The sequence below is a fragment of the Balaenoptera musculus genome, chromosome 9 (genome assembly GCF_009873245.2).
Source record: "Balaenoptera musculus isolate JJ_BM4_2016_0621 chromosome 9, mBalMus1.pri.v3, whole genome shotgun sequence".
Taxonomy (NCBI): Eukaryota; Metazoa; Chordata; class Mammalia; order Artiodactyla; family Balaenopteridae; genus Balaenoptera; species Balaenoptera musculus.
In genome coordinates this window covers 23365031-23389820 of record NC_045793.1, presented here as the reverse complement: position 1 = coordinate 23389820, position 24790 = coordinate 23365031, and the positions used below count along the sequence as shown (strand labels likewise).

At 40.0% G+C, this 24790-nt stretch overlaps 1 protein-coding gene across 2 annotated transcripts in view; it reads right to left on the bottom strand.

The window, feature by feature from the left end:
* Positions 1-268: 268 nt before the first annotated feature.
* Positions 269-24790, bottom strand: part of UBE2H (ubiquitin conjugating enzyme E2 H) — a 101850-nt gene continuing 77328 nt past the window's right edge. For both annotated transcript variants that reach the window (XM_036862830.1, XM_036862829.1), the window contains 3 exons: positions 24045-24097; positions 9201-9329; positions 269-4583 (listed from right to left, as the gene is read on the bottom strand). In XM_036862830.1, coding sequence (XP_036718725.1) covers positions 4459-4583; positions 9201-9329; positions 24045-24097 — 307 coding nt within the window. In that variant the 3' untranslated portion in view covers positions 269-4458. The remainder of the gene's footprint in view (positions 4584-9200; positions 9330-24044; positions 24098-24790) is intronic.

Here is a 24790-nt window from a genome sequence, read left to right as displayed (position 1 = left end):
AGCCCTGTTTATAGCCAGCAGTCACCTGCCACTCCAGGTATAGGGGTAGGGCTCTTGTAGGCAGGGCCTCTCAGTTACTACCGCCTACATATGACACTCCCTTCCCAACCTAACCCAGTCACCTGCCTCATAAGAGATTCTCAGTTTAAAAAAAAAAAAGCAAGCCATCGTCTGCTGCTCAGAGGAGCCGGATGAATAGGGAGGGTGTTTTAAAATATCGGGCTTAGTAATCATGGGGGCTGTTATCTTATTGATCAAGGTCCAGCCATTTGCCAAGGTATATACACATTTTATTTAAAAAAGTTTACAGTTTTCATTATACACAACTATTAAGAGGTTATAGTCAGAGGAGGCATTTGTCCTGTTGACAGAAGTGCCCACTAGATCATCACAATGCAAGGAAAAAGGTGGAAGGGAGGAGAGGGGGCAAGGAAAAAATAAGTGATAAAAAGCTTAGATTTCAATTAAGGGCTGGTAAGTCCCTTTTATCTCTTCAAGTATCACACAATATGTACCAAATACAATCAGTAAATAATGGCCATTTCTTCCCAAGCCCACGGCCAAGATGAATATTTGCTGAATTAAGAGTCCTGGCCCTTCCTCAGGTGAGTGGAGAAACTGCATACCTGAGGGTTTACTCTCCCTTCCCCACAAGGGGCCTCCACTCCATTCAGTCCCTAATGGAATCACCAAGGTGTTCAGTGGCCAGAGAAAATATGAACATGGATTCAGAAGTCCAAAGAAATGCAGGTCTTTGAGCCCAATCAGAAATGATTTGATTTCAGTCAACAAGGCTGTGAACCCAGTCAGGAAGTTGGTGAGATGAATAAAACTCTTAACTTTTGTTAATGGCTTTCACTTTTCTAATTGAGTCCCTAGAACACAGAAGGGTCACATGCCATTTAAAGTCAAACACTAGTTCCCAGAAAGTTGGTATCTAACAACTTCACTATGGGGGCTAGCAGAGGATCTGTCTTTCATGAGTCTCAGCCATCCCAATAGGAGGTCTAATAAAAAGCAAGTGTCAGGCCAAGGCCAACTAGGGCTTCAGGGAGCCTTGTGAGGGAAAAAAATTCCTTCGAGGGGAGACACTCTTCTGGAGCTTAGATCAGCCAGTTGGCAATTAGAACAGCTTTTGGAGTGGAAGAAAAACGTTAGGTACTGGAGAGATATATGGCAACTTCTGATAATTATCTCACTAGTATAAAACGCTGGTTGAAACTGCACAGTAACCTCAAGGAGCGCGATGCGATTGAAGACAAAAGAGCAAAAATGCCAGTGTCTAGGTTGGCTACCTTAAAACGCAACCCACGAGGCCGCAGTGCTGGGGCGGCTGGAGGGTAGCGGATTGCACGCTGCTGTGGTGCAGCCATCTTGCTTTCTGGTGTTTGGCGAGAGCTGGAGCTCAGTCATTTGAACAGGGGCAAAGAATGGCTTGCGCTGGTAAACCACAAGGCAGGGTTTCAAAAATGATGGGTACTAGGTAAGGGAAGGGAAGGGAAGGGAAACTGCCAGAAGCAGCTCTGACCTACCACCACCACCTTTAAAAGCAATAATGTGCAGCCTTTCTGAGGGGCTCTGAATGCTTCTCTGAGTGTTATGATGGGACAACGTGGAAAAGCTTTTGGTGTCATACCACCCCCTGCTCCAGACTCACTCTACCATCTATTACTGGGGGCCCAGAGTCCTCAGAATCACAGCCAGGCCCTCTTCCAGCTTCCTCTCCTACTCCTACCTCTCCCAGGCACAGGGAAGGGACAAAAAGTTAGTGTAAGAAGGGATTCTGTTCAACATATCAAAAGTCAATTTCCCAGTGGAGAGGAAAAGCTCCACACAGAGCCAAAAACATGCATGGGATCAAGGTTAGTGCCCAAAAAGGACAGACTTGCACAGAATGAGAGGGTACAGTGTGATCTGGGCAGCAATTTCCAGGAGCTTCCAGTGCTAGCAGAGAAGCCTAGTTACACCTTCATCACACAGACTTGGATGGGCGCACACACACGTGCATACACACTGTAGCCATACTCAGATCTGCTTCTTAACCCCTGCAACCTCCAACAAGTCTTCATTTGGAAATTCTGCACCACCAGATTCCTAGTGCTGGAGTTCTCGATCACAGGCAAGCTGAAGTCTTTTTGTTAGAGAAACATGGATTTAGTCAGGGAACAGAGCTGTGGCACTGCTCACATACCTTCCCTAAACTTGGTTCTACCAGTTTTGTTTTGTTTTGTTTTTTGACAAGATTAAAAGTAATTATTATCTGGACATTATTTTTTTTGAAAGGTAATTAGAACACTATTGTTTATACAATATTGAAAAAATACAGTTTTTTATTGTTTGAACTCAAATCACCACCCAGCACTTTAAGCCTACCCTAAGTCGCACCTACAAATAACGGTTATAGCACAAGCAAACTGCTAATTCAGCAGGTAAGCAAGTTAGACAGTGCCAGCAGAGACCCTCCCTCCCCCAAAGTAATGAGAAGACAACGTGCTAGATAAGAGTTAAAGTACTCCATTACATGTTAAATAGTTAATACTACCCTTCCAACAAGCCACAAATGCTAGATAGATAACTCAGTACGGTTAACTAACCACAGCCCTACATAACTGCACTTTTAATTTTTTTTTTTTTTAAAAAGAAAACCTTTTGCTTCATGCCCGTAATTAACATAAAATAAGTACATTCTTTGTTTTTTATTTAGGAAAATAATCATGCTAAAAGCAAGTTGTACTTTATATAGATTTTCAAAGAAAAGATTGATTGTGCTTTTTGAATAAAAAAGATAGGGTATCTTCAATCTCATTGACTCAAATCTTGTGGAATATAGCACTTATAAACTAAAAACACACAGAGAGAAGGATTAAATTATCCCAGTAGGACATTCAAAAATCATCTCGAGAAGATTTCAGGATTGGCTAATTTTGCTATTGTCCTACTGGTTGTGTCAACCCCCCCCCCCCACGCCCCCCAACTACTGTCTGAAGTTCTCCAAATTCAGCAGGCAACACTCAGATCTGAAAGAAACTCTGCCAGCAACCTGGACATATGGTTAGCTGAGTAAACATTTGATTAGCAGGCATTTAAACTGATTTCCTCTTAACATATACAGGAGAGAAAATTCTCTTCCTTCAAAACCTGTTCTACATCATATTTCTGAATCCTTTCCTCCTATTCAGTCTCACTCTGAAAAAAAAAAAAAAGCTGTGTTTGTTTTTCCCATGTAGAGTCACTTTGGGTACAAAAACCTTTATTTGTTCCAATTATTACTCATTTTAAATTTAGAATGTGAGTTGGGTCTAAAATACCTATTTCCCACTCCCACGAGCAGACGATGACCCGGCTGCTGCCAAGAGCAGCAGCAGAAGGGAAAACAGAATCAAAACCTGAACGAGAGTACCCAGGAGTCACAGCCACCAGTAGGGTCTTCTTCCCAAGTCTAATGGTCCACTGAGTGGCTGTCCAAGGAGGAGGCCATCTCTTGGTAGGTGAAGATTAAATCTGCAACCTAAGCACAATGCACACACATCAAAAAGAAAAAAAAAAAAAACCCAAACCCCACAACCATCCTCAAATATAAAGCTCTGAGTCCAGGGTAGCGGTCTCACAGTGGCCAACAATAGGATGAGGATGTGACTCTGCACGTGTTGGATGAGAGGAAACATCTTCCCAGTCACTCTTCTCCTCCTGTCCTGTCCTCTCAGAAAAGGTCTGGATTACAAATTCTACTCCCAAGAAAAAGAATCAGATTCAGAAAACATTTCCAAAAGGTTCTCCAAAGCAAAACACTTGTGGCTGCAGGGCCTGGTAGCGAGAAGGGCAGGAATCTACATATAAAAATGTACTTAAAATCCAAGACAAAAAAATTGTTTTAAGTTTCAATACTCCAATTAGCTCCCTGTTTTATACTGTTACTCCACAGAAATGGGGCCACCTAGGATGCACAGGAAGAAGCAGCTCTGATTCTGACATGGCTGGCTCTAAATGCTCCCAAGCAGGCCTTTTCCTCCCCAATTTTTTCCTTTCCAGTTTGAAAAAGCACTATTCTACCTTCACATCCAAGAGCTGGTTGGTTTGGTTTGTTTCTTTGGAACCATCAATAAAAGAAGCAACTTTTTCCTGTTATTTTTACTCATGTCTATCTATCAGAGCGGCTGTTTCTTTTGACAGTTCAGTAGCACACAGGCTGACTTGGCTAAATGGACTTATGAATGCATGCATTCGGACCGCATATTGCTACCAAAATGGAATGTGGGAATATGCTATGCACCTCAGGTTGAGAAATGACCAAGAAATCAAGATCTAAAGGGTGATATATAATATATATATATCAATGCTATTATTCATAAAAACCTTGTTTAGTAATAAAAAAAATTGCTTTGTTTAAATATGAATATTATAGTCTGCTTCTCATGGTTAGGAAATAATAGTCTTTCTGAAAAGCAGGTGCTTTTTCTACTACAACTCCATATCCTGGGCCTCATCTTCCGAAAAGTCAGACATAGAACTCTCCGACGAACTGTCTCCGGTGCCCTCTTCCTGCTCTTTCAGTGCCTCCTCTGTCGCATATTTCTGGATGTACTCTGCACAGGGGGTTGGGATAAAGAAAACACAAGGGTAGTGAGCAGGCAGGCATGTGCTTCAGCGACCCCAAAGCTGGCAGGTCCCAGGGAGGTTCAAGTTTTCCCTATTCGGTATGGGCAGTAGGGAACAGACAATGACAAAGATGACAGTTATTATAGTCACTAAATCTAAGGGGAAAATTGTACAGGGAGGTGTCTTTGGAGTTTATGCATTTCGCCCCCTTAGTAAGAGAGGCAAATCTGAACACTTGATTTGCAGGGGAACACATACACTGCACCGCCATGCTAGATCTTCTTTGGGCCATTACCTCCCACGTGGATGTGTACAAGACAGCCGACCACCCTGGGCCTCGCTTGCAAGGCTCAGGAAGGTCGGCAGACGTCCAGGACGGTGTCTGGGGTTAACCAGGCCCCAGTTTTCCAGCCAGGGCGCTCTCACTCTCTCCTTGTTGCCTACTGATATGGCTGCACTCCTCCAAACTTGATGGACTGGGGAAATGTAAACCTCACATTTTCTTTTACTTTCTATGTTAATAAAACTATTCACCCCCCATATAGAACAGGACTAGTTATGATTCCATAGTAATTTATAAGGAAATCCCCCATCATTTTTAGATTTGCAGTTATGTAATTACAGTCAGCCCAAATCTATTATTTTAGAAATAGATTTCAGTCTAAACAGATCCTGCCTGTCAGGTTTTTGAAGCAGCTGGTGAAGACAGTCTCTCAATCTGCTCAGGAATGAGCTGCTACCTGGGGACACAGCTAGCCTGAGTGACTTTACCACCTATTAATTTATTTACCTGAAGATTTATGATGCTATAGCCTAGGCTGTATCTGCTAGCTGAAAAAAATGTTAAGAACTGCTGAATACACAATTAAACGTTTTCCTAAAACTCTAGGTGCAGATGGTTTTTCGAGTAAGTAGCCTACACACAGTATGAAAAGACAGGACAGAATCCTATCCAGAAAAACACATCCTCACGTCCGTATGCTTTGTTTTTCCTCCTATGGAGTTGCAGGGACTAGAAGAGAAGGTATATGGGCCAAGTCTGAATGATGCAGTGCAGGGCCAGCTAAGATTATTTTCTATATTTTCAAAGGGCTGTTAAAAAGGAAGAAAGAAAGAAAGAATGAGTATGTGACAGAGACCATATGTGGCCAAATCTGGGCCTTTACAGAAAAAGTTTGCAGGCTTCTGACTTACACCCCTACAGATTCATTAGAGCAAAATTTTATGCTGAGATAATGAGGTTTCAAAAGCCCCTGGCTAGGTAGGAACTTGCATTCATTTTTTTGAGAGTGAGAGAAATGTTTACTAAAGCCTTAGAAATTGTATTTTTACTCTCTAATGGGTTGGCTACTTTGTTTCTTCCTTTGTAGAAAGAAGTTGCTGCACTTTGACACTGCTCTTGGACACTGCAAGTTGACACTATCAGCCTTCTTCAGTATATTCAAGGAGACCAATGTGTATTAAGTGCTTATTGGGACAATGCCTTTCAGGAGATAGAAAAATGAAGAGCAAGGAATGAGCAGGAAACACAGACAAAGATAAAAGCAGTTAGGGGGTGAAGTGCCATCAATGGGAAGCAGGAGGAAGGGACTGTGGGCCCTGAGAGCCAGGAAGGCAGTATCTGCACTGACCCTTGAAGCAGCTCTGGCAGCTGCAGCATAGGAGACGCCACTCCAGGGGAAAGGCATAGACAGCCTCGCCAAAGCACAGGGTAGAAGGAAGTGGCTGGGATGTTAAAACACATTAAGAGAGAACTACATTTGTTTTCTTTCTTTTAAAAAATCTGAAGCAAGTAAGGCAAAATGTACAGGTTTTGCTGTAGTTGGATAGTGGGTACGTGGTTAAGTCACTCTGTTTTTCTGTATAGTTGAAAACTCTCCCTGAAGAACTAACGAAGCAGATACAGTTGGGTATCTGAAATTCATCCAATTTGTGTGTTACATATTGATACATTTAGAGGAGTAAAGGCAAAGATGTAGATCACACACAGTGACAGAGAGCCCTGAATGGCAGGCTAAGATGCCACTCAGGAAAGGTTTTTGAGAAGTGACATATCTTTAGACAGCTCCAATGGTGCCCCATCCTACAGACAGTCCAATATTTACAAGATAAAATAGCACCAACTAAATATGAATCATGTTCATGGTAAGAAAAGTTACATACACTGACCTCTGATGTCAGGTGTGGAAACTGTCTACCTGGAGGGGATTATCTAAAGCGGTAAGGGGTGAATTAGCTCCCTAATGGGTGGGGGATGGAGAGAGGGGCCGAAGGACCCAAATCTTATGAGAATGATCACGTTTGGGAATGGAACGAGAAAAGTTTTCAGAAAGGTAAGGGGTAAAATACCAAAGCTGCAGAGAGGAAAATGGGTCATGAGAAAAATCCAAATGATTAAGAAGAGAGGAGGACTTCCCTGGTGGTGCAGTGGTTAAGAATCCTCCTGCCAATGCAGGGGACATGGGTTAGAGCCCTGGTCCGGGAAGACCCCACATGCCGCGGAGCAACTAGGCCCATGCGCCACAACTACTGAGCCTGCACGCCTAGAGCCCGTGCTCTGCAACAAGAGAAGCCCCTGCTCGCCGCAACTAGAGAAAGCCTGCATGTAGCAGTGAAGACCCAATGCAGCCACAAAAAAAAAAAAAAAAAGAGGAGAGAGGAGGGGAAACAAACAGCAGGACTCCTAAAGGAGTCCACAGGAACAGATAAAGGCTTCTGACATGGGGATACCTTTGACTATGGGGGTGGTGGGTAACCAGGAGGAGAAGGAAGACCAACAGTGCTAGGAGGAAGGGGATAAATGGAGAACAAGATCATGTTGGTGGGGGGACTGGGTCTGAGAAATAAGATCTCTTATTTCCTGTAGGAAGAAACAAAGAAAAGATTGGGGGGGGGATATATATAAAGGTAGGAAGCTGGGGTGAGCTCAGGTCTGATAGTCATGATCTTCTCAGATTACTAAGGAAGTGATAGCCAACACTAATGTTTCAGAAATCTAGAGCCCCCTAAGCTAGAGCTTGCTGTTCAAAGATAAAAACGTAGGTTAGGTTCCTTTTGTAACTGGGACTATAACAGATATGTACTAAAACAGGAATAGTGTTAAATAGAGGCATAATGAATATAAGAACTATAGAAATATGCTCTGCACAGAGATATCTGTGGGTTGCAGACACTGTTAAGTGATTCTTATGTCAAAGTAAGACAGTCTCATAACAGAATTTTATCTGGTTAAAAATGAAATACATGTTTTCTTGAATTATGTTTCTTTGGCTATGTCAGTGTTCTGGTTACATAAATTAGATATTAACTTGCAAAGCACCTGAGACCTAAGTAAGTTAATTAGAGTAGATTTATTTTTACTTTATCTCAACAAAAAGTACCAAACAATACCCTAAGAGACCAGGGGAGAATGAGAAGATGAAGAAAAGGAAAAACTACTGTTCAATAAATAGGCCCAGATGCTCCCATCCTGTCTCATACTTTCATATTTAAGAGTGAAGACCTATGCATTCTGGGTTCTCATAAATTATTTCTACTGCCATCTCCTGCAAATGTGCTCAGAGGGGCTGTACACTTTGCAGAAGCTCATGTTCTGAGCTGCTATGCAGATGAACGAGTCAAGCTAAAAATTGGGTAAATACCAGTGCCTGCCATTTGTTAAGAAGAGTAGGCCTATTTTCATGGACTTTGAATTCCTCTCCTATCTGGTGGAACTTTATGTATCTAGACTTTTCACTATGAAAGTTCTCAAACATACACAGAGATAAAAGGACAACGTGGTGAATGCTGGTAACCCTGTGTGTAGCTTTAGCTGTTCTTTCACAACCACATTTTCATTTTAATGAAATTCGTGTCCCATTAGCCTGTAAACTGAGAATGGGAAAACAGGATCCTAAATCTTAAAGGATGAGCTAACTAGTGCTACTACTATTTGCACATTTCTAAACTTTAATAGCACATTTTAAGTTTTAATAGAAAAATCCATAGCACCAGGGCACTGGGGCCAGGTATCTGCAGTAGAAATGTGCCTTAGATGTAAACTTCCCAAAATGTAAGCAAATCAGTATGGGACCAAGAAAAGAAGCCAGTTGGGTAATTTTTATTCAACAGGTAAAATGATATAATAAAACAAAGTCTAAAGATGAATTTGGTAATTATTTCCCAACTCCCAAAGTTAATTGCTGTCCTGAAGGGCCAGGATGATTCCATTTATAAGCCCATGTGAGACTATGCCTTTCAATTAATACTTTACTCTCAAGTCCAATTTTCTAAGACAAGAGGAAGCAAATGAAAGCAAAGGTTCTTTCATATAGGGGGTCACAGGGATTTCTGGCAGTGGTATGTCTACTACCACCCAACTAATAAGTCTCCCACTTCCTCATCTTTCCTTTTTTGCTCTCTCTCTTCTTTCTTGCTGAAACCTCCAGCTTTCTAAAGGTGTCTCTGACCCTTGAACCTACAGAGGCTAGTGAGCTCTGCTCCAGCCCACAGCTGTCTCTTTTCAGGCCTGAGAAAAATTACGAGTAACTAAGAAGGGCTTTTAATGATCAAAACCTAACAGACTTTTAAGTTCTTCTGTCTTCAGGCTAAGCTATTTGCCTTACCTTTAATTTTCTGCTTGTATTCTTCTGGTCGATGGAGGTACATAGCTGCAGCGTCACCATTGAGAGGATCTATGGGGTTGGGATAGGCCAACAACTGGGGCAGGAAGGACTCAAATATATTGGTAAGATCTGAAAAACAAGCAAGAAATATATCATGCACGGAACAAGCAAGTTCACCTAAAATTCACTTGAATTCAGTAGTCAACATATTTAACTACACTGATATTTTTTCATAAAACAGTGGTCCATTACATGGGACTTATATTACATATTCCTTTCAATACCAATTTTTAAATTTAATTTTAATTTGAAGAACCAGGTAAAGGTACACTTGATATTCTCTTTGAAAGGCAACTGTCCCAATTCGAATTCACTCCACTCTGTAAACTGAGATTTTAGAAATACTACATGGTTTATTAAAACTTGTACCCCAATACTGTACAGCACTCTACATTCTTATAAAGCGAGCAGTTAATTTCTTAACATCGCCATTTTCTACAGCTTTGAAAATCCCCACTCTGAAAGTATTCAAGCACCAGATCTTAAAAGAACTAAATACAATTATATAGGCCTTGACATTTAATTCAATTCTCCTAACTTCTAATGGAGGTAAATATAACCAGTTTTTCAATTATTCTAGGTAATGAGGGTAGGAACCTATATGAACCACTTAAAATCATAAACAATCATAAGACAGATAAGCACCAATTTACTGCTTTTATTAATAATCATTTTAATAAACATTAACAACTCCCTTCTTACTAGATTCAGCACAAGGTGCTGGGTGTACATCTACATACACAGCAAAAACAACAAAAACCCTGCAGTTACCTAGTGTTTTATAAAGGAAGTAGGGCTTGAAAACCTGTAAAATAAACCACACATCCACATAACTTCAGAGATGCTCTAACTTCCACTCTATTTGCTGCTCAGTTAGCAGACAGTGAACTGTGGAACCTTAGCGCTTCCATCTCTCTGCCCACTCTAGTTACTCATCATGTTTTATAAAAAACGTTTCTGTTTCAAGAGGGAATGCTGAAGTACAGTAGCATAGAAACTACTCTTCAATTTATTCTGCTTTTTTAATGGATTTTGTTTTAGAGTGAGCACTCTCATGCAGTGTTGTAAGTGAATGTTTGTCAAGCCATGTCACTTTAGATTAATGATTCTCAGCCAGGGGTGATGTTGCTCCCCAGCGGCCACTTGGCAATGTGTAGAGAAATTTTTGGTTGTCACAACCGGGTGGGGGAAGGTGTAGGGGGGCCACTAGCATCTAGTGGACAGAGGCCAGGGATGCTGCTAAACATCCTACAATACAATGCACAGGATAGCCCTTCACAACAAATAATTATCTGGGACCAAAATGTCAATAGTGCTGAGGTTGAGAAACCCTGGTCTAGATAAAAGGGGTCAGCAAACTTTTTCGTAAAGGGCCAGAGTAAATACTAATTTAGGCTTGGTGGGCCACATTTGGTCTGTCACAGCTACTCAACACTCAGCCCTGCCACTAGCACAAAAGCAGCCATAGATAATAGATAAACAAATGGGTGTGGCTGTGTTCCAATAAAACTATATACAAAATCAGGCAGCCAACGTTTGCTGACCTCTGCTCTAGAAATCTTACGAAAAGCAGATCATCCTTGTCACTATAAGGTTAAAAAACTGAGCAGTCAAAAAAAACCTAGAGCTGCACTATTCAATAGAACTTTCTGCAATGATGATAATGATCTGTATCTGCTACCAATATGGTAGCCATGTGGCTACATGTGGCTACTGAGCATGTGAAATATAGCTGGTTTGACTGTGAGGACGGAATCTTTCATCTTTAATTCTAATTAATTTAAATTTAAATAACTACATGTGACTAGTAGATCCCATATTGGACCACTCAGGTCTACAGAGTGATATATGGACTGTGCTGGCTGTACTTCATGACAGCCAGCACAGTCCTACTCTCATGCACCAGATACTGACACAGAGCAGGTTTACCTTCAACCCCAAGTTAGGGACTTGGTATTACCGATAAGGCTAACTTTCCAAAGAACCACATTAATTTAAAATTCCCACGTACCAGGAAACAAATGCAGAGATCCTTAATCAAAAAAGCAAAACAAAAATGATCTTCCAACATAACCCCAACCATCTGTGGCAGGATTTTCACTGCTGTTTTACATATATATATTTTAAAGGAAGCAGCATATTTAACAAACCAATAACTATGCATGGTACAAAATCATTGAAACTATTTGTAAAGGCTAAGGGACAGAGAAAAATGCTTATGTTCTAATGCTGAATAGAGAAAGTCTGTAAAATATTATATTCTCTAGAATTACAATGATGTACACCGTACGATGCATAAAAATATTTTAAAAGTTATACATAAGAGTATTTTAAAAGTTATGTCAGACTTCCCTGGTAGTCCAGTGGTAAAGAATCTGCCTTCTAATGCAGGGGACACAGATTCAATCCCTGGTCAGGGAACTAAGATCCCACATGCCGTGGGGCAACTAAGCCCGTGCACTGCAACTATCGAGCTTGCATGCCTCAACGAGAGAGCCCGTGTGCTGCAAACTACAGAGCCCATGCGCTCTGGAGCCCACACACCACAACTAGAGAGAGAAAACCCGCAGGCCACAACTAGAGAGAAGCTCAAGCACCACAACGAAGAGACCACGCACTGTAACGAAGGATCTCACAGGCCTCAATGAAGATCCTGTGTGCCGCAACTAAGACCTGACACAGCCAAAAAAAAAAAAAAAAAAAAAAAGGAAAATAATAAAAAAATAAATTAAAAGTAAATAAAATTTTTAAAAAAGTTATGTCAAAGCAAAAGTCTTGTAATTTCTACTTTTCACACTTCAAATGACACTACTTTTTTTACCTTTAAAAATAGCATTTGCATATAAATGTGTCCTTTCTACTTTTGCATATGTTTGAAACATTTAATAAAACATGGAAAGTCTGAAAAAAATTTTCCTCTCTTTATCCTTAAGTGGGTGGGTTATCAAGGCAATGGTAGAAAATGCTAAAAGGTAAGCAAATTAAGAAGAAAAAACAAGGGGTGTGAACCCCAAGTTTTACAAGTTGAACATGATCCCAGAGCAGAGAAGAGTTATAGTAACACTAATATTAGTAACAGTAATAGTAATGGCAGCAAGAGTTTACACTTACACAGCCCTTACTACAAGCCAGGCCCTGTAAACACTTTATGTATACACTCTTAATTTCACTACAGCCAATAAGGTAGGTACCATTACTATCTCCATTTTGCATATGGGGAAAATGAGGCACAGACAGGTTAGGTAACTTGTCCAAGGGGCTGGGTTTCAAACCTGGGCTTATGCACTACGCTGCTTCTGTTAGTGGATAAAAGGAACACTGTCTCAACCATGATGGCAAAAGCTCCCCACATCTCTGCATCAAAACTGTATACCCTCAGAGATGGCCACCCTCCTCCCCAAAGTTTTTCTTTCTCACATGTTCAAGGCCAACAGGATGGTCTCTAAGCAGAGAATGTTCAGGAGTTTCTTGGCTGAACTGTCGGGTATTTCAGAGGCAGTGTGCTTCAAGTAGCCCAACCACAGGAAGTAGTCCATGGCCATGCACAGATATTCACACATAGTAAACTGGGGGCCTCTCCTGCCACATCAGCATTATAGGTGCTGCCCCCAAAAGATTAACAGCTGAATGTTCCTATCAAACAACAAAAAACTTGAAAAAAAAAATAAAGTGCAGGTTTTACTTTAAGTTCAGAAGCACTTCAGGACTTGAGAAATATTGCAGACAACATGTCTCATAACTAGGTGTTTCATGTGTTCCAGGAAAAGATTTTATACCCCTCACCACTACTTTTAAGTTTTTCAAGCTACCAATAAGTGGCTTTGCCTATGTATTTGTTCCAAACAAATAAAAGAACCCTCAATTTAAAAAAAAAACCCTCAATTATTGGTTTTTCCTTCCTGTGTCTACTGTCTTCCTACATCAACATACTTTTGATCCATTTTACAGATGTGCTGAGTCACACCTCTAAAACAGAAGAGCAGAAAAGGAAAAGTATGCAGCCCAGTTTTGGGTGAAGATGACAGCTTTTGAAGGCCAGGATGTTGTTGCCATGGCCATTTTAAAGCAGTAAAGTACTCCTGAAAGCGGCTAACAGAATGACTACCATTGAGAGGGTCCTCCCCAAAGAAACATCTCTCAAACATGCAAATGTGCACAAAATCTTCTTTCAAGGTAAATATTCTAGCAGAAGAGACATAAACCATAAACCAAGAATGAAATAAAGATACTCATCTTCAGAAAAATCCATCATAATAAAATTTTTTCCCCCTAGAATTGTTAATAATATAAAACATCTATCAGTTCCAAAGTCTTTTAAAAAACACTGACCTTCCACTTTTTGAAAGGGAGAGAACCAGACATGGATCGCACAATCTAGAGATTACAGTCAGCTGCCCCCATTACTGGATGCCTTAATTTTTAAAGAAAGTCCAAGATCCCTGAGAAGTATGGTTTACAATGAGCAAACAGCTCTTACTTTTGCCTTGGACTAAATCAGCACTTACCAAAATGCAGTCCATTAGGACTGATTCTTCAACCTGATCTTACAGTATTAATGTTAACAATATTACAACACTCATAGTTCAGCTTAGGCACATAAACTAATGATTTATATCCATATTTAATTTTTAAAAACACTCAAATTATACTTCTCTCTCATCAAAAGCAGCATTTACCCCACTCAGTCTACAGCAATGGTTCTTGGGCAAGTTTAGGTCCTGGTTGTTCGTCCATTAAACTTACCCGCAGGGTTTTTTCAAAATATGCATGCTGAGCCCTCATACCTACCCCAGGGATTCTGATTTAGGATTGGTTAGCATCTGCATGTGTGTGATATGTGTGCAGAAATGCACTACCTACCCTACACACTCCTATCCCCAGAGACCAAATGGGAAGAGCTTTGTGCTTGTGGGTTCTCTAGCTCAAGAAAATGTGTAGGTCTTGGCAGCTAAGCTGCTGAAGAGGCTCTAATTTAGTAGCCCTCCCTGACCCTTTCACTGTCCTTTTTCTGCACACTGCTGTCACCATCACTCCCCCCAGGTGGAGGTATTCCAAACTATAGGTAGGAGAGCAGGTCTCTTCCTCTCTGCATCTCAATTTCTTCATCTGCAAAAAGAGAATACTGCAGTTCCTTACAAGAAGAAATACACATTTCTAAAAATGACTATAAAATAGGCTTCAAACTACATCAAAGGACTAGACTTAGATATTAATACAAATATGCCATCTTCTCAGAAGAAATTTCAGCTACCTGTATCCCTCAAGGAATACATATTAATAATTAAAATGAGTCACCCACACAAAAATGCACCAATTCTTCTTTTTTTTTTTTTTTCTTTGTTGGGTCTTCATCGCTGTGCGTGGGCTTTCTCTAGTTGTGGCGAGCGGGGGCTACTCTTTGTTGCAGTGTGCGGGCTTCTCATTGCGGTGGCTTCTCTCGTTGTGGAGCGTGGGCTCTAGGCACGTGGGCTTCAGTAGTTGTGGCACTCGGGCTCAGTAGTTGTGGCTTGCGGGCTCTGGAACGCAGGCTCAGTAGTTGTGGTGCACGGGCTTAGCTGCTCCATGGCATGTGGGATCTTCCCGGACCAGGGATCGAACCCATGTCCCCTGCATTGGCAGGTGGATTCTCAACCGTTGCGCCACCAGGGACGCCCCGCACCAATTTTTAAAGTAAAGCCACCCCTACTCCAGGTGACTCACAAAAAGATGGGTACATGGCTTAAAAGAGAAGACACTCAGGAGGGGATGAATCACATATCTCATGTTTTATTCTTGGCTGTTTATGAACCAGTGACCGTAAGTTATTTCTTCTTCCTCTATTTCCTTTGAACATTAAAATGGAAACCTTTGTAAAGCATACTGCTATCTTCAGATTAAAACCTTGTGGATGCCAAAGCTTGACTTGGTCAGCCCCATCAGGAACCACAATTACCAAGCAGGCAGTCCTCTCAGAGACTTGAACTTGCATAATCTTTGTTTGTTTTTCAGATTTAACACCCCAAATGCTGCGACTCAGAAAACACCACCATGGTACAGCACAGTCATGGCCAGGTACCACCAGCCATCAGAGCCCTCCTCCCTTCTCCAATGCCACCTATCCTTCCCCCTTTCCTCACCCTATTCCTTGTTCCCCAGACGTCCGAGGCCCTGGGTTCCTTCTTTTTAAAGCCAAACAAACAAAAAACATACAGAAAAACTTGTTTGGAAAGACATCAGCCACTTGCTCAGCAATGTGAATTCTGTGGTCTTTGTATTAATACAAAGAGTGTATTTTATACTCTTACTCCAGGAAGCTCATCATCTCACAATTTTAAAGAAATAAGTCTATGCTGATAACTAGCAAATCCTTCTAATTGGTCCTTTACATTTCTGGTCTTAAACATGCCTAAAATTATTTCCCTGAAAACCTATTCCTTTCTCCTAAAACCTAGATTGACGGCTCCAAACCTCCGGAAGGACCTTGGTTAGGCCCTCCTCCTTTATTCCATGTACTCAGTCAATTTCCCAGACTCACTATTAATCCTAGTGAAATGCCTCTAGTTCCTCTTCTGTTTCCGCTGGCATGTAACTACATCAAGCCCAATGTATCTTTCTAGACCTGGCTTAGGACAACCATCTCTGGATGGCCTTCCAGGCTCCAAACTCTTACCTTTGGAATCAGAGAACACTTCCTTAAAACAATCACTCAGGTCATTTCCCATCAAGAGCAAGTTCCTTTTGTTTTCCTACAAAACTTCGTACTCCAGAAGCATGCTATCCAAACAAACTTACATTTTACTGACCTTCTCCCTCCTGGAGGACTCCTGGCTTCCAAAGCTCAGAATCACTGAGTTAGCCATGACTCCTTAAGGTATTTAACTGTTTTGTAATTCAATAGGGAGCAGGGCGAAAAGGACAGGAAGAAAGGAAAAGTCCTGCTCACAATTAGAGAGGTAAAAAGATGGGTAAAAACGCACAAGAAGTAGATTCTAGTGAACCAGAACCAATGACTCTGCGACCTCCTCTTTCCATGGCTTTTGGCCATTATAGTTGAAGCTGATGGCTAAATAAGTTGAGATCACCTGGGAATTAAAACCATGTTATCCGGGGCTTCCCTGGTGGCGCAGTGGTTGAGAATCCGCCTGCCAATGCAGGGGACATGGGTTCGATCCCTGGTCCGGGAAGATCCCACATGCCGTGGAGCAACTAAGCTTGTGTGCCACAACTACTGAGCCTGTGCTCTAGAGCCCGTGAGCCACAACTACTGAGTCCGCGTGCCGCAACTACTGAAGCCTGCGTACCTAGAGCCCATGCTCCACAACAAGAGAAGCCACCGCAATGAGAAGCCCGCGCATCGCAACAAAGAGTAGCCCCTGCTCACCACAACTACAGAAAGCCCGCGCGCAGCAACCAAGACCCAACTCAGCCAAAAATAAATAAATAAAATAATTTAAAAAACCCAAACCCATGTTACCCTTGATTTGCTAGAGAAAATCATCAGCTGACCTTTCAAAATCCCACTGATTGACTTTGCTCATCTTTTTTATTTATTTATTTATTTATTTATTTATTTATTTTTGGCTGCCTTGGGTCTTCGTTGCTGTGCACGGGCTTTCTCTAGTTGCGGCGAGCGGGGGCTACTCTTTGTTGTGGTGCGCGGGCTTCTCATTGCGGTGACTTCTCTTGTCGCCAAGCACGGGCTGTAGGTGTGCGGGCTTCAGTAGTTGCAGCACACGGGCTCAGTAGTTGTGGCGCACGGGCGTAGCTGCTTTGCAGCATGTGGGATCTTCCCGGACCAGGGCTCAAACCCATGTCCCCTGCATTGGCAGGCAGATTCTTAACCACTGCGCCACCAAGGAAGTCCCGACTTTGCTCATCTTATAAGGAACTGTAATTAATTCATCATATTGCTAAGCAAGCCATGAATTTATAGTTATATGTTCAAAATAAAAACAATCATAAAATTCCATTTCATTTGCTCAAGGTTTTTTTTTGCTTTTTTTTGGGGGGGTATCTAACTATATGTATAAAAACACACTGACATATATGTGGTCAAAGTTTATAAGACTGAAACAGGACAAATAAAATTTCCAGATTTCTTCAGGTTATTTAAGAATTTTGGGTTAATTAATACATCTTTACTTTTCTACTCTTGTCAGCTCTTAAGAAGTTGCACTATTAATGATGAATTTGAGTCTTTTACTTTAATTTTCTTCTGCTTGTAGTCTGTGAATACTAAAAACAGTGAAATTCTACCCCTTAAAAGGAGGAGGAGCCAGAAACCTATACCTCTCTTCAGCTGGAGGATCAGCATTGCATATAATATATCAAGCAGTTGTTATGTATGAAAGACTGAGTAAGCAGTGGGCCCTAAAAGGTGACAGACATCCCCTAGAGGAAAACCTCAATAAAGCCAATTAGGAGGAATGCCTTCAGATAGGCAGGTAGATTTGAAAAAAGAAATGGCCTTGAGATTAAATATTCTCTTACTAGCTGTTTGAGGGCACACATGTGGCAAGCTGAAGCAGATCACCACAAAGACTTGTGTGGTGCTGTGACACAGAACCAGCTGGCCACTGAATGCTAACATGCTTTAATGGAATAATACATACAGCAAACCAGTATCCCAGACGATATATTCAAGAATGTATCCAATCACTTAACTGAGAGGGTCTTCTGTGTGGATAAAATATACAAAGGGTGTGAAACTCGTTAGATGTACACGTGATCTCGTGTTAGTCCATGTGGATCTTTTAAAGATAGAATAAAGTCTCATGAAGAGGGTCATGCATACAAAAAACAAAACTCTTCTCTCCTCACACCTCTTAAAAAAAGATCGAGAGCAATCAGCAGGAATTAATAAGAATCAGCAAACACTTGAAGAATTTTTGCAATATTCCTGAGAGATACACTTAATCTCACTACACTACCATTACACTTTTTTAAGTATTCCAAGCTAAAAACAGGCATTCCTGTTATATGTGAAGAGCAATGTCAAAGACATAGGGTACTAATTAAAAGTTGGTGGAATACCAGATATATCCTGCTAAGTGCCAGATCACCAGGTCACCAACCAGAGGTGGGCAGTTTTATAACACGGAATGTTTTAAAGCATTCCACCGTCTTAGAAAATCATCTTCCATCCACTGCCTAATTGCAACTCCCTCTCCACAATGTATTTAAACTGTAGAGATCTGCAGAAGGAAATGAATGCTACTACATAGATCAGAATGAAGAAAACAGACTTTTGTTCATCAAAAAACATTTCCCTTGTTGCCATGTCAATCTCAAAACACTTCCCACCTTACTTATGTGTTCTTTAGAGGTCAATTCATCCTGGTTTAAACCTGGTATGACCCTGCTTACCTTAAAAGATTGCAAGCTAAAACACGGTAGTAGGATTTGTTATTACCCTTCTAGAAATGAGGGCAGTTAATGTATAATTAGCTAGTTGGGTATTCTTACAGTCATACTAAAACTCATTATTAAAGTTTTAAATTACTAGGCAATAATTTAGTTTGTCTTTAATGTCAGAAAAGAACAAGATAACTTCATGCAATTATAAGATAAGTGACCATGCATGGGGAAAGACTTTACTTAGACACAGTGATCACAAGCAAATGAAGAGAAAACAAATCCATAAAACCACAATGGAGCCCTGAAGCTACAGCCCCAAAGAAAGAAGAACATGGCTGTGGCTGTCTTTCAGGACCATAGCCTGGCTCATATCCCACGATCCACAAAGCCTGGACCACTCCATGGTTCTAATGCTGACTGTCAGTGAATGTGAACATGGTGTTTTTAATGAATTTCTGCTAAGTTGTTCAACCCAAGAAAGCCCCATTTTTCTATGTATAGCTAATTAAACTCTTGGGCCACATGCCAACACCAAATCTGAATATCTACAAGCAGACAAAGGAGGTGGATCATGGAGCTAGCACTGTGGAAACCATCAAATCCAAAACTCAGCATATTTCTTCTTTATCTACTACAGCTGACCCTTCTCCATAGTACTAGAAAGAAACTGCTCTACCTGGGTCTGTCTAGGAGACTCATAATGACATCCAGCTATTCCAAAAGCAGGATGATGTTTGTGATTCCAACATGGATGGATCAATACTGATTTCTCAAGCCTGTTCAAACAGTGGTTGCTGGCCACTCAATTATCCATGCAGATAGATAAATGTATCTCTTATCTCTGCAACTATACTAAAATGTCTAGAAACATAGCTAGTAAACACTCACGCAGCATAAAGCATTATTTTAAGATACAGTTACCCTCAGCCAAAATCTGAATTATTTGGAAAGATTCACAGGCTACCTGACTGAAAAGAGGTATGTAATAACAATGTATTTCCAACATGGAAAGGCTTAAATTCATTTAGCAGCTTAAAATCATTAGGTTACAGCATAGTACTATTAAGTAAGTTTATTATTTAAAATTTTTCTAAATGCCTAGTAAAAGAAGCACTGTTTCTCCTAATTCTAATCCCAAAGTTCCTGAAGCATTCCTTTTGTTGTAGTCAAACTCATTTGTCTGTTACTGACCCCCCCAAATGACTCTAGGGGAAATAATTTCCCAAATGTTGATTTTTCTCACCAGCAAAATAAGAGGACTATCCAGTCCATTGGCTAGCAACCCTAAAGGTGAGAATAAAATTATAAACTGCCCAATTTTATATGAAAATTTTCTTCTACATTACTTGTCCAGAACTTAATCCACAAATAAGTAATTTACCAAGTCAGTCGAGAAATGAGTAAAATGGAAGTCGGAGAGAGAAACACAATTTGCGAGGGTCAAGTATGCATGGCCCAGAACAGCGGGAGGGAAACTGAAGCTGTACTGCAGTGAAGGTACCTGAGCTTCCACGAGTGTGGGGTGAAAACACAACTATGGATAAAATATATTTGGGTAAAAAGGAAAACAGAAAACAAGCTACCTATGGCTTAATGAACTTTCCTTTCATCAGTCTTTAAAATTACAGTTGTTTTTGAAATTGAAATCCAGATCCCCTTGGCTGAATTTTAAGTTTTCCAGAGCTTTTATCATTCTTCTCTGGAAGAGCACGAAGGGATGTAAAAAAAAAAAAAAGATGCCATCATACAGGAAGCCAAAATGAATCAATTTTGTGATGGCATCTGCTACTTTCCTTTTAATGTCACAAAGAGTAACAACAGTAACTTCAAACTCAATAGATACCTTCATATTGATGACAAGCCTCTTTACAAAATTAACCATATAACCCACTATAATATGCTCTCTTTCAAGGTTAAATATAAAATTTAAAATTACTGGGTGATTAAACTACAATTATACCAATTTTGAGCTTCTGAATGAACAAACTGCATGTACGCTTGGCAAAGGAAAACAGGAGGAGAACAGAAGAGGCAAGGAGTCAAATGGGCTGCCAGAAATCAATTTTCTTTTGTGGAGTTGGTGAGGGGTGGTGGAGGAATAAACATAAACATTGTTTATTATCAGGTTATGATGAGTATAAATCTGAAATTTCATCTGGGAATTGCTGTTATAATAAAAATATGTATATCTATTGCACAGTACATGCATGCCCTGGGGCAAAGTTAATTTCAGGAAATTTCACAAGTAACTCCCTGCTCCTTACCATATTATATAGTAGAGTTGAAACAAGTTTTGGCTACCAAGCTAAGCCTTTTGCTTTTCAGTTGAATATCTGTGTTAACTTGTCAACTTTCTCCTATTAGTTGTTTCGTATTAAATTCGATTTGTTTTTGTCCTTTGAAATAAAATTCAAGAATCACAGCAGGAAATCGAGTGATTCAAAATTCACCAATTATGAAACTAACCTTCAATGCCGGAGGGTTTAGCAGCTTGTAATAAAAATTCAGTTTAGATCTCAAGATCAGATAAGTCTAAAAGAAACTTCAAGGTTATCTAAACGAACCCTTTCTACCAGTACTTTCATATAAATTGTATTTACCTGCTCCTAAATCTTTCCATGAAAGTAATGTTGAATTTTCTTGAGGAATAGTTTGGACTTGAGAAAAATGTCAAAACAATCTTCCCATGCTGAGTACAATTTTGACTATACTATAAAAATATTTTCTTCCTGCTTTCCTACACTTACCTGTTAGTGTGTTCATGTTGTTGTATTATGGAACACTTAATGGTAACTTGTACACATGTAATACAGAAATCAAAATTCACTTTGATCCATGTGGTTTAATTCTTGTTACTTACTAAATGCTTTGCAAGGTAATACAAGAACATATTCTAACATTTTATAGATGTGATGAAACCTTAGTCACGTTGGCCTGTTGCTTGAAAGTCTATTCTGAACCTCATACACCTGCTGGCAGGAATGTTAACATGGTACCACCTGGGAAAATAGTTCCTCAAATGGTTAAACAAAGTCACCGTATCTCGGAGCAATTCTACCCCTAGGTACATACCCAAGAGAAATGAAAACATATGTCCACAGAGAAACTTGTGCACAAATATTTATAGAGGCATTATTCATAATAGCTAAAAGGTATAAACAACCTAAATGTCTACCATCTGACAAATAAAAATGATATCTGTACAGTAGAGTATTATTTGGCCATAAAAAGGAATGAAGTACTGATACATGCTACAACATAGATGAATCTTGAAAACATTATATGAAGTAAAAAAGTTAGTTACAAAACACCACATACTGTATTATTCCATTTACAAGAAATGTCCAGAATAGGCAAATCTATACAAACAACAAGAAGGTTAGTTATTGCCTAGGGCTGGGGGATGGGGCTGGGAGATGAGGGGATGATAGCTAAAGGGTACAGGGTTTCCTTTTGAGGTGATAAAAATATTCTATGATAAAAATGTGGGAATGGTTGTAAGTAACTGTGAATATACTAAAAACTATCATCAAATTACTCTTTAAATGGGTGTATTTTATGTATGTGAATTATAATTCAATAAAACTGTTATTTAAAAAATCTGTTCTGAGATGTGAGGTACTTGAGAATCAGCAAACCTCTTCCACAAAGCTCTTGTGGTCAGTAGTAAAAGAATTAGTTAAACTAAAGTCCAATTTACTTTACTGTCATTGGAACCAGCTTGCAGCATTTAGTTATGTACATTTCTAAAATGTGAATGCAGTTTAAGAAAATACATCATTACATCAGATATTCCAGGCAACCTGCCACAAGACATTTTTACCAAAAAATCATCTTAAAAGGAATCCCTTTAACCAACCTCAGTGTATATGTTCTTTCTTGTTGCCTCATCTCTTTATAAGCTGCCGTTTCCCTAAAACTCTCATGTTAAACAGTACTGGGCATGATTAATTCACTTATTAATTCAACAAATATTTGAACCCTCATTGTACATGGGCTACTGCTTTAGGCACTTGTACATATGTATACGCACACATGCGCGTGCGCGCGCACGCACATGAGACAAAGTTCCTGCTCTTGTGGAGCTTACAATCTGACAGGACAAGATAAACAATAAATAAATTTTAAGGTTTTTAAAAGAGGGTTCTGTGCTATGGAGGGGCGTTACTTCAGACCAAGTGGCCAGGAAAGGAGGCTTCTCTAAGGAAGCATGTTTGAGATGATAAAAGAAGGTGCCAGCTACACAAAGATCAGAGAGGGTAACTCCAGGCAGAGGAAATAACTCTTGAAAGAATTAGGAGGAGGAAGAAAAAAAAAAAGGATTAACTGTGTGCTGCTGGTGACCAACCTCTGTGATTCTTATCACCACCCTAGTACAAACAAGGTGACTTGCAGATGGTGGCTGGAATAAGGGGTCTTATGTACCTTAAGACCGCTAAAAGGTCTCACAACTCTCCAACAAGGGGAGGCCGTCTCTAGTTAACCCCAGCCTGAAGTGATCTTTCCCTCTCTGCACCTCTCAGCAAGTGTTTGTTGTCTGTACCACTCATTCTTACAAACACATTGGTGCGAGGTGCTAGGAGTGCCAGGACTTAAACACAAATCAGACCAGCACCCTGACAGCCCTTAGGGCAGGAAATAATCCAGTAGCACAGAAAATGTAGGCACAGACAACAAACACAAGGTAGAAAGTAAAAGCAGCCCACAAAAAAAGAGCTATAAAATTTAGGCATGTCCAGAGATTACTTCCAGCTGGAGCATCGGGAAGCTTCACGAGGGTGGGGGCATGAGAAGAGGGAGAGTCTGTGAAGCCTGAGAACTTGGACATGTGGGGAGAACAGACTGATTTGTTGTATCCTTAATAAACTTTAAATATATTTTAAAATACTTTTAGCTCCCCAACCAAGTTATAAGGCCTGATACGGCTTCTCTCTCTCTGTGATCTCAATTTATGTGCTGATTCACTGTAAGAGATCATATGTCAATTTCAGCACTGAAGGTAAGGCTAAATTATTCTTTGCTTCATAACAAAGTTTTCACCTTTGAAACAGATGATGATCCCCCAAACCTCTTAATACATTATCTCATTTCAAAGGGACATTCCTAAGAGTTTTTCCAAAACTAAAAGGCATTACAGATAAACATATATACAATGTACTTCAGAATAACACATATATAAAATGTCTGCATATGTATTTGTGTGTCTGCATATGTGTATCACTATACATTAATTTCAGAATCTTACAAGATTATTTCAAACTTCCACTGCTAAACCAAAGTCTGTACTCATGAGAAAACGTTTTTTTCACTGATTAAACTTTCCCACCCGGCTTTCAAAATCCCTTCCCATTCCCAACAAAACATTTTAAACCAGAGAAGAAAATCCAAACAACATTTTTTTAGGCAGTGTCTCAACATCTCTAAAAAATATTCCATGGCCAAACTCACCATAGAGAGCTGTCCAAGTTTGATTAATTACATCTAGACACACAGTTCCTGACCTGAAACAGATGGAAAGAATGGCATTTTTTAAAAAATTAGAAAGTTAGTTGCATGTATCTGGCAACTAGTTTAATCATCAGGAAAAATATTTTTAATAGATCATTAAAAAAAAACCCCAGAGAATCCCAATTGGGGAAAACATGATGAGGAGCAGAATATACACAAAGTCTGAAGTGTCTACTGACAGACTGAAAGGGAAAACCAGTAACTACACAATGGAGAAACCAGACAACACCTTAACCACGTGATGAGAATTAACACTGGTTATCAGGGCAGACAAACCTGTGTGCCTCCAAAGAGGATACCCTGAGGAGGACACAATCTCACTTTTTGGTTTTCTGGCCTTAAAAGCATACTCTGAACCTAATGATAAGGAAAAATCAGACAAACCCAAATTGAGGGACAGTATGAAATAACTGGTCTTTATTCCTTAAAAATGTCAGTTTTATAAAAAGCTGAGGAATGGTTTCAGATTGAAGTAGTTTAAAGAAACATGACAACTAAATGCAATAGATGACACTGGACTGGATCCTTTAATGAATGAAAAAAAAAAAAAAGTGCTAAAAAGTCCATTACCAGAATATGGCAGTAGATGAAAAAGTACTGCATTAATATTCAATTCCTGAATCTGACAACTATACTGCAGTTACATAAGAGAACATCCTTGTTAAGATGACTGATACATGAAAGTA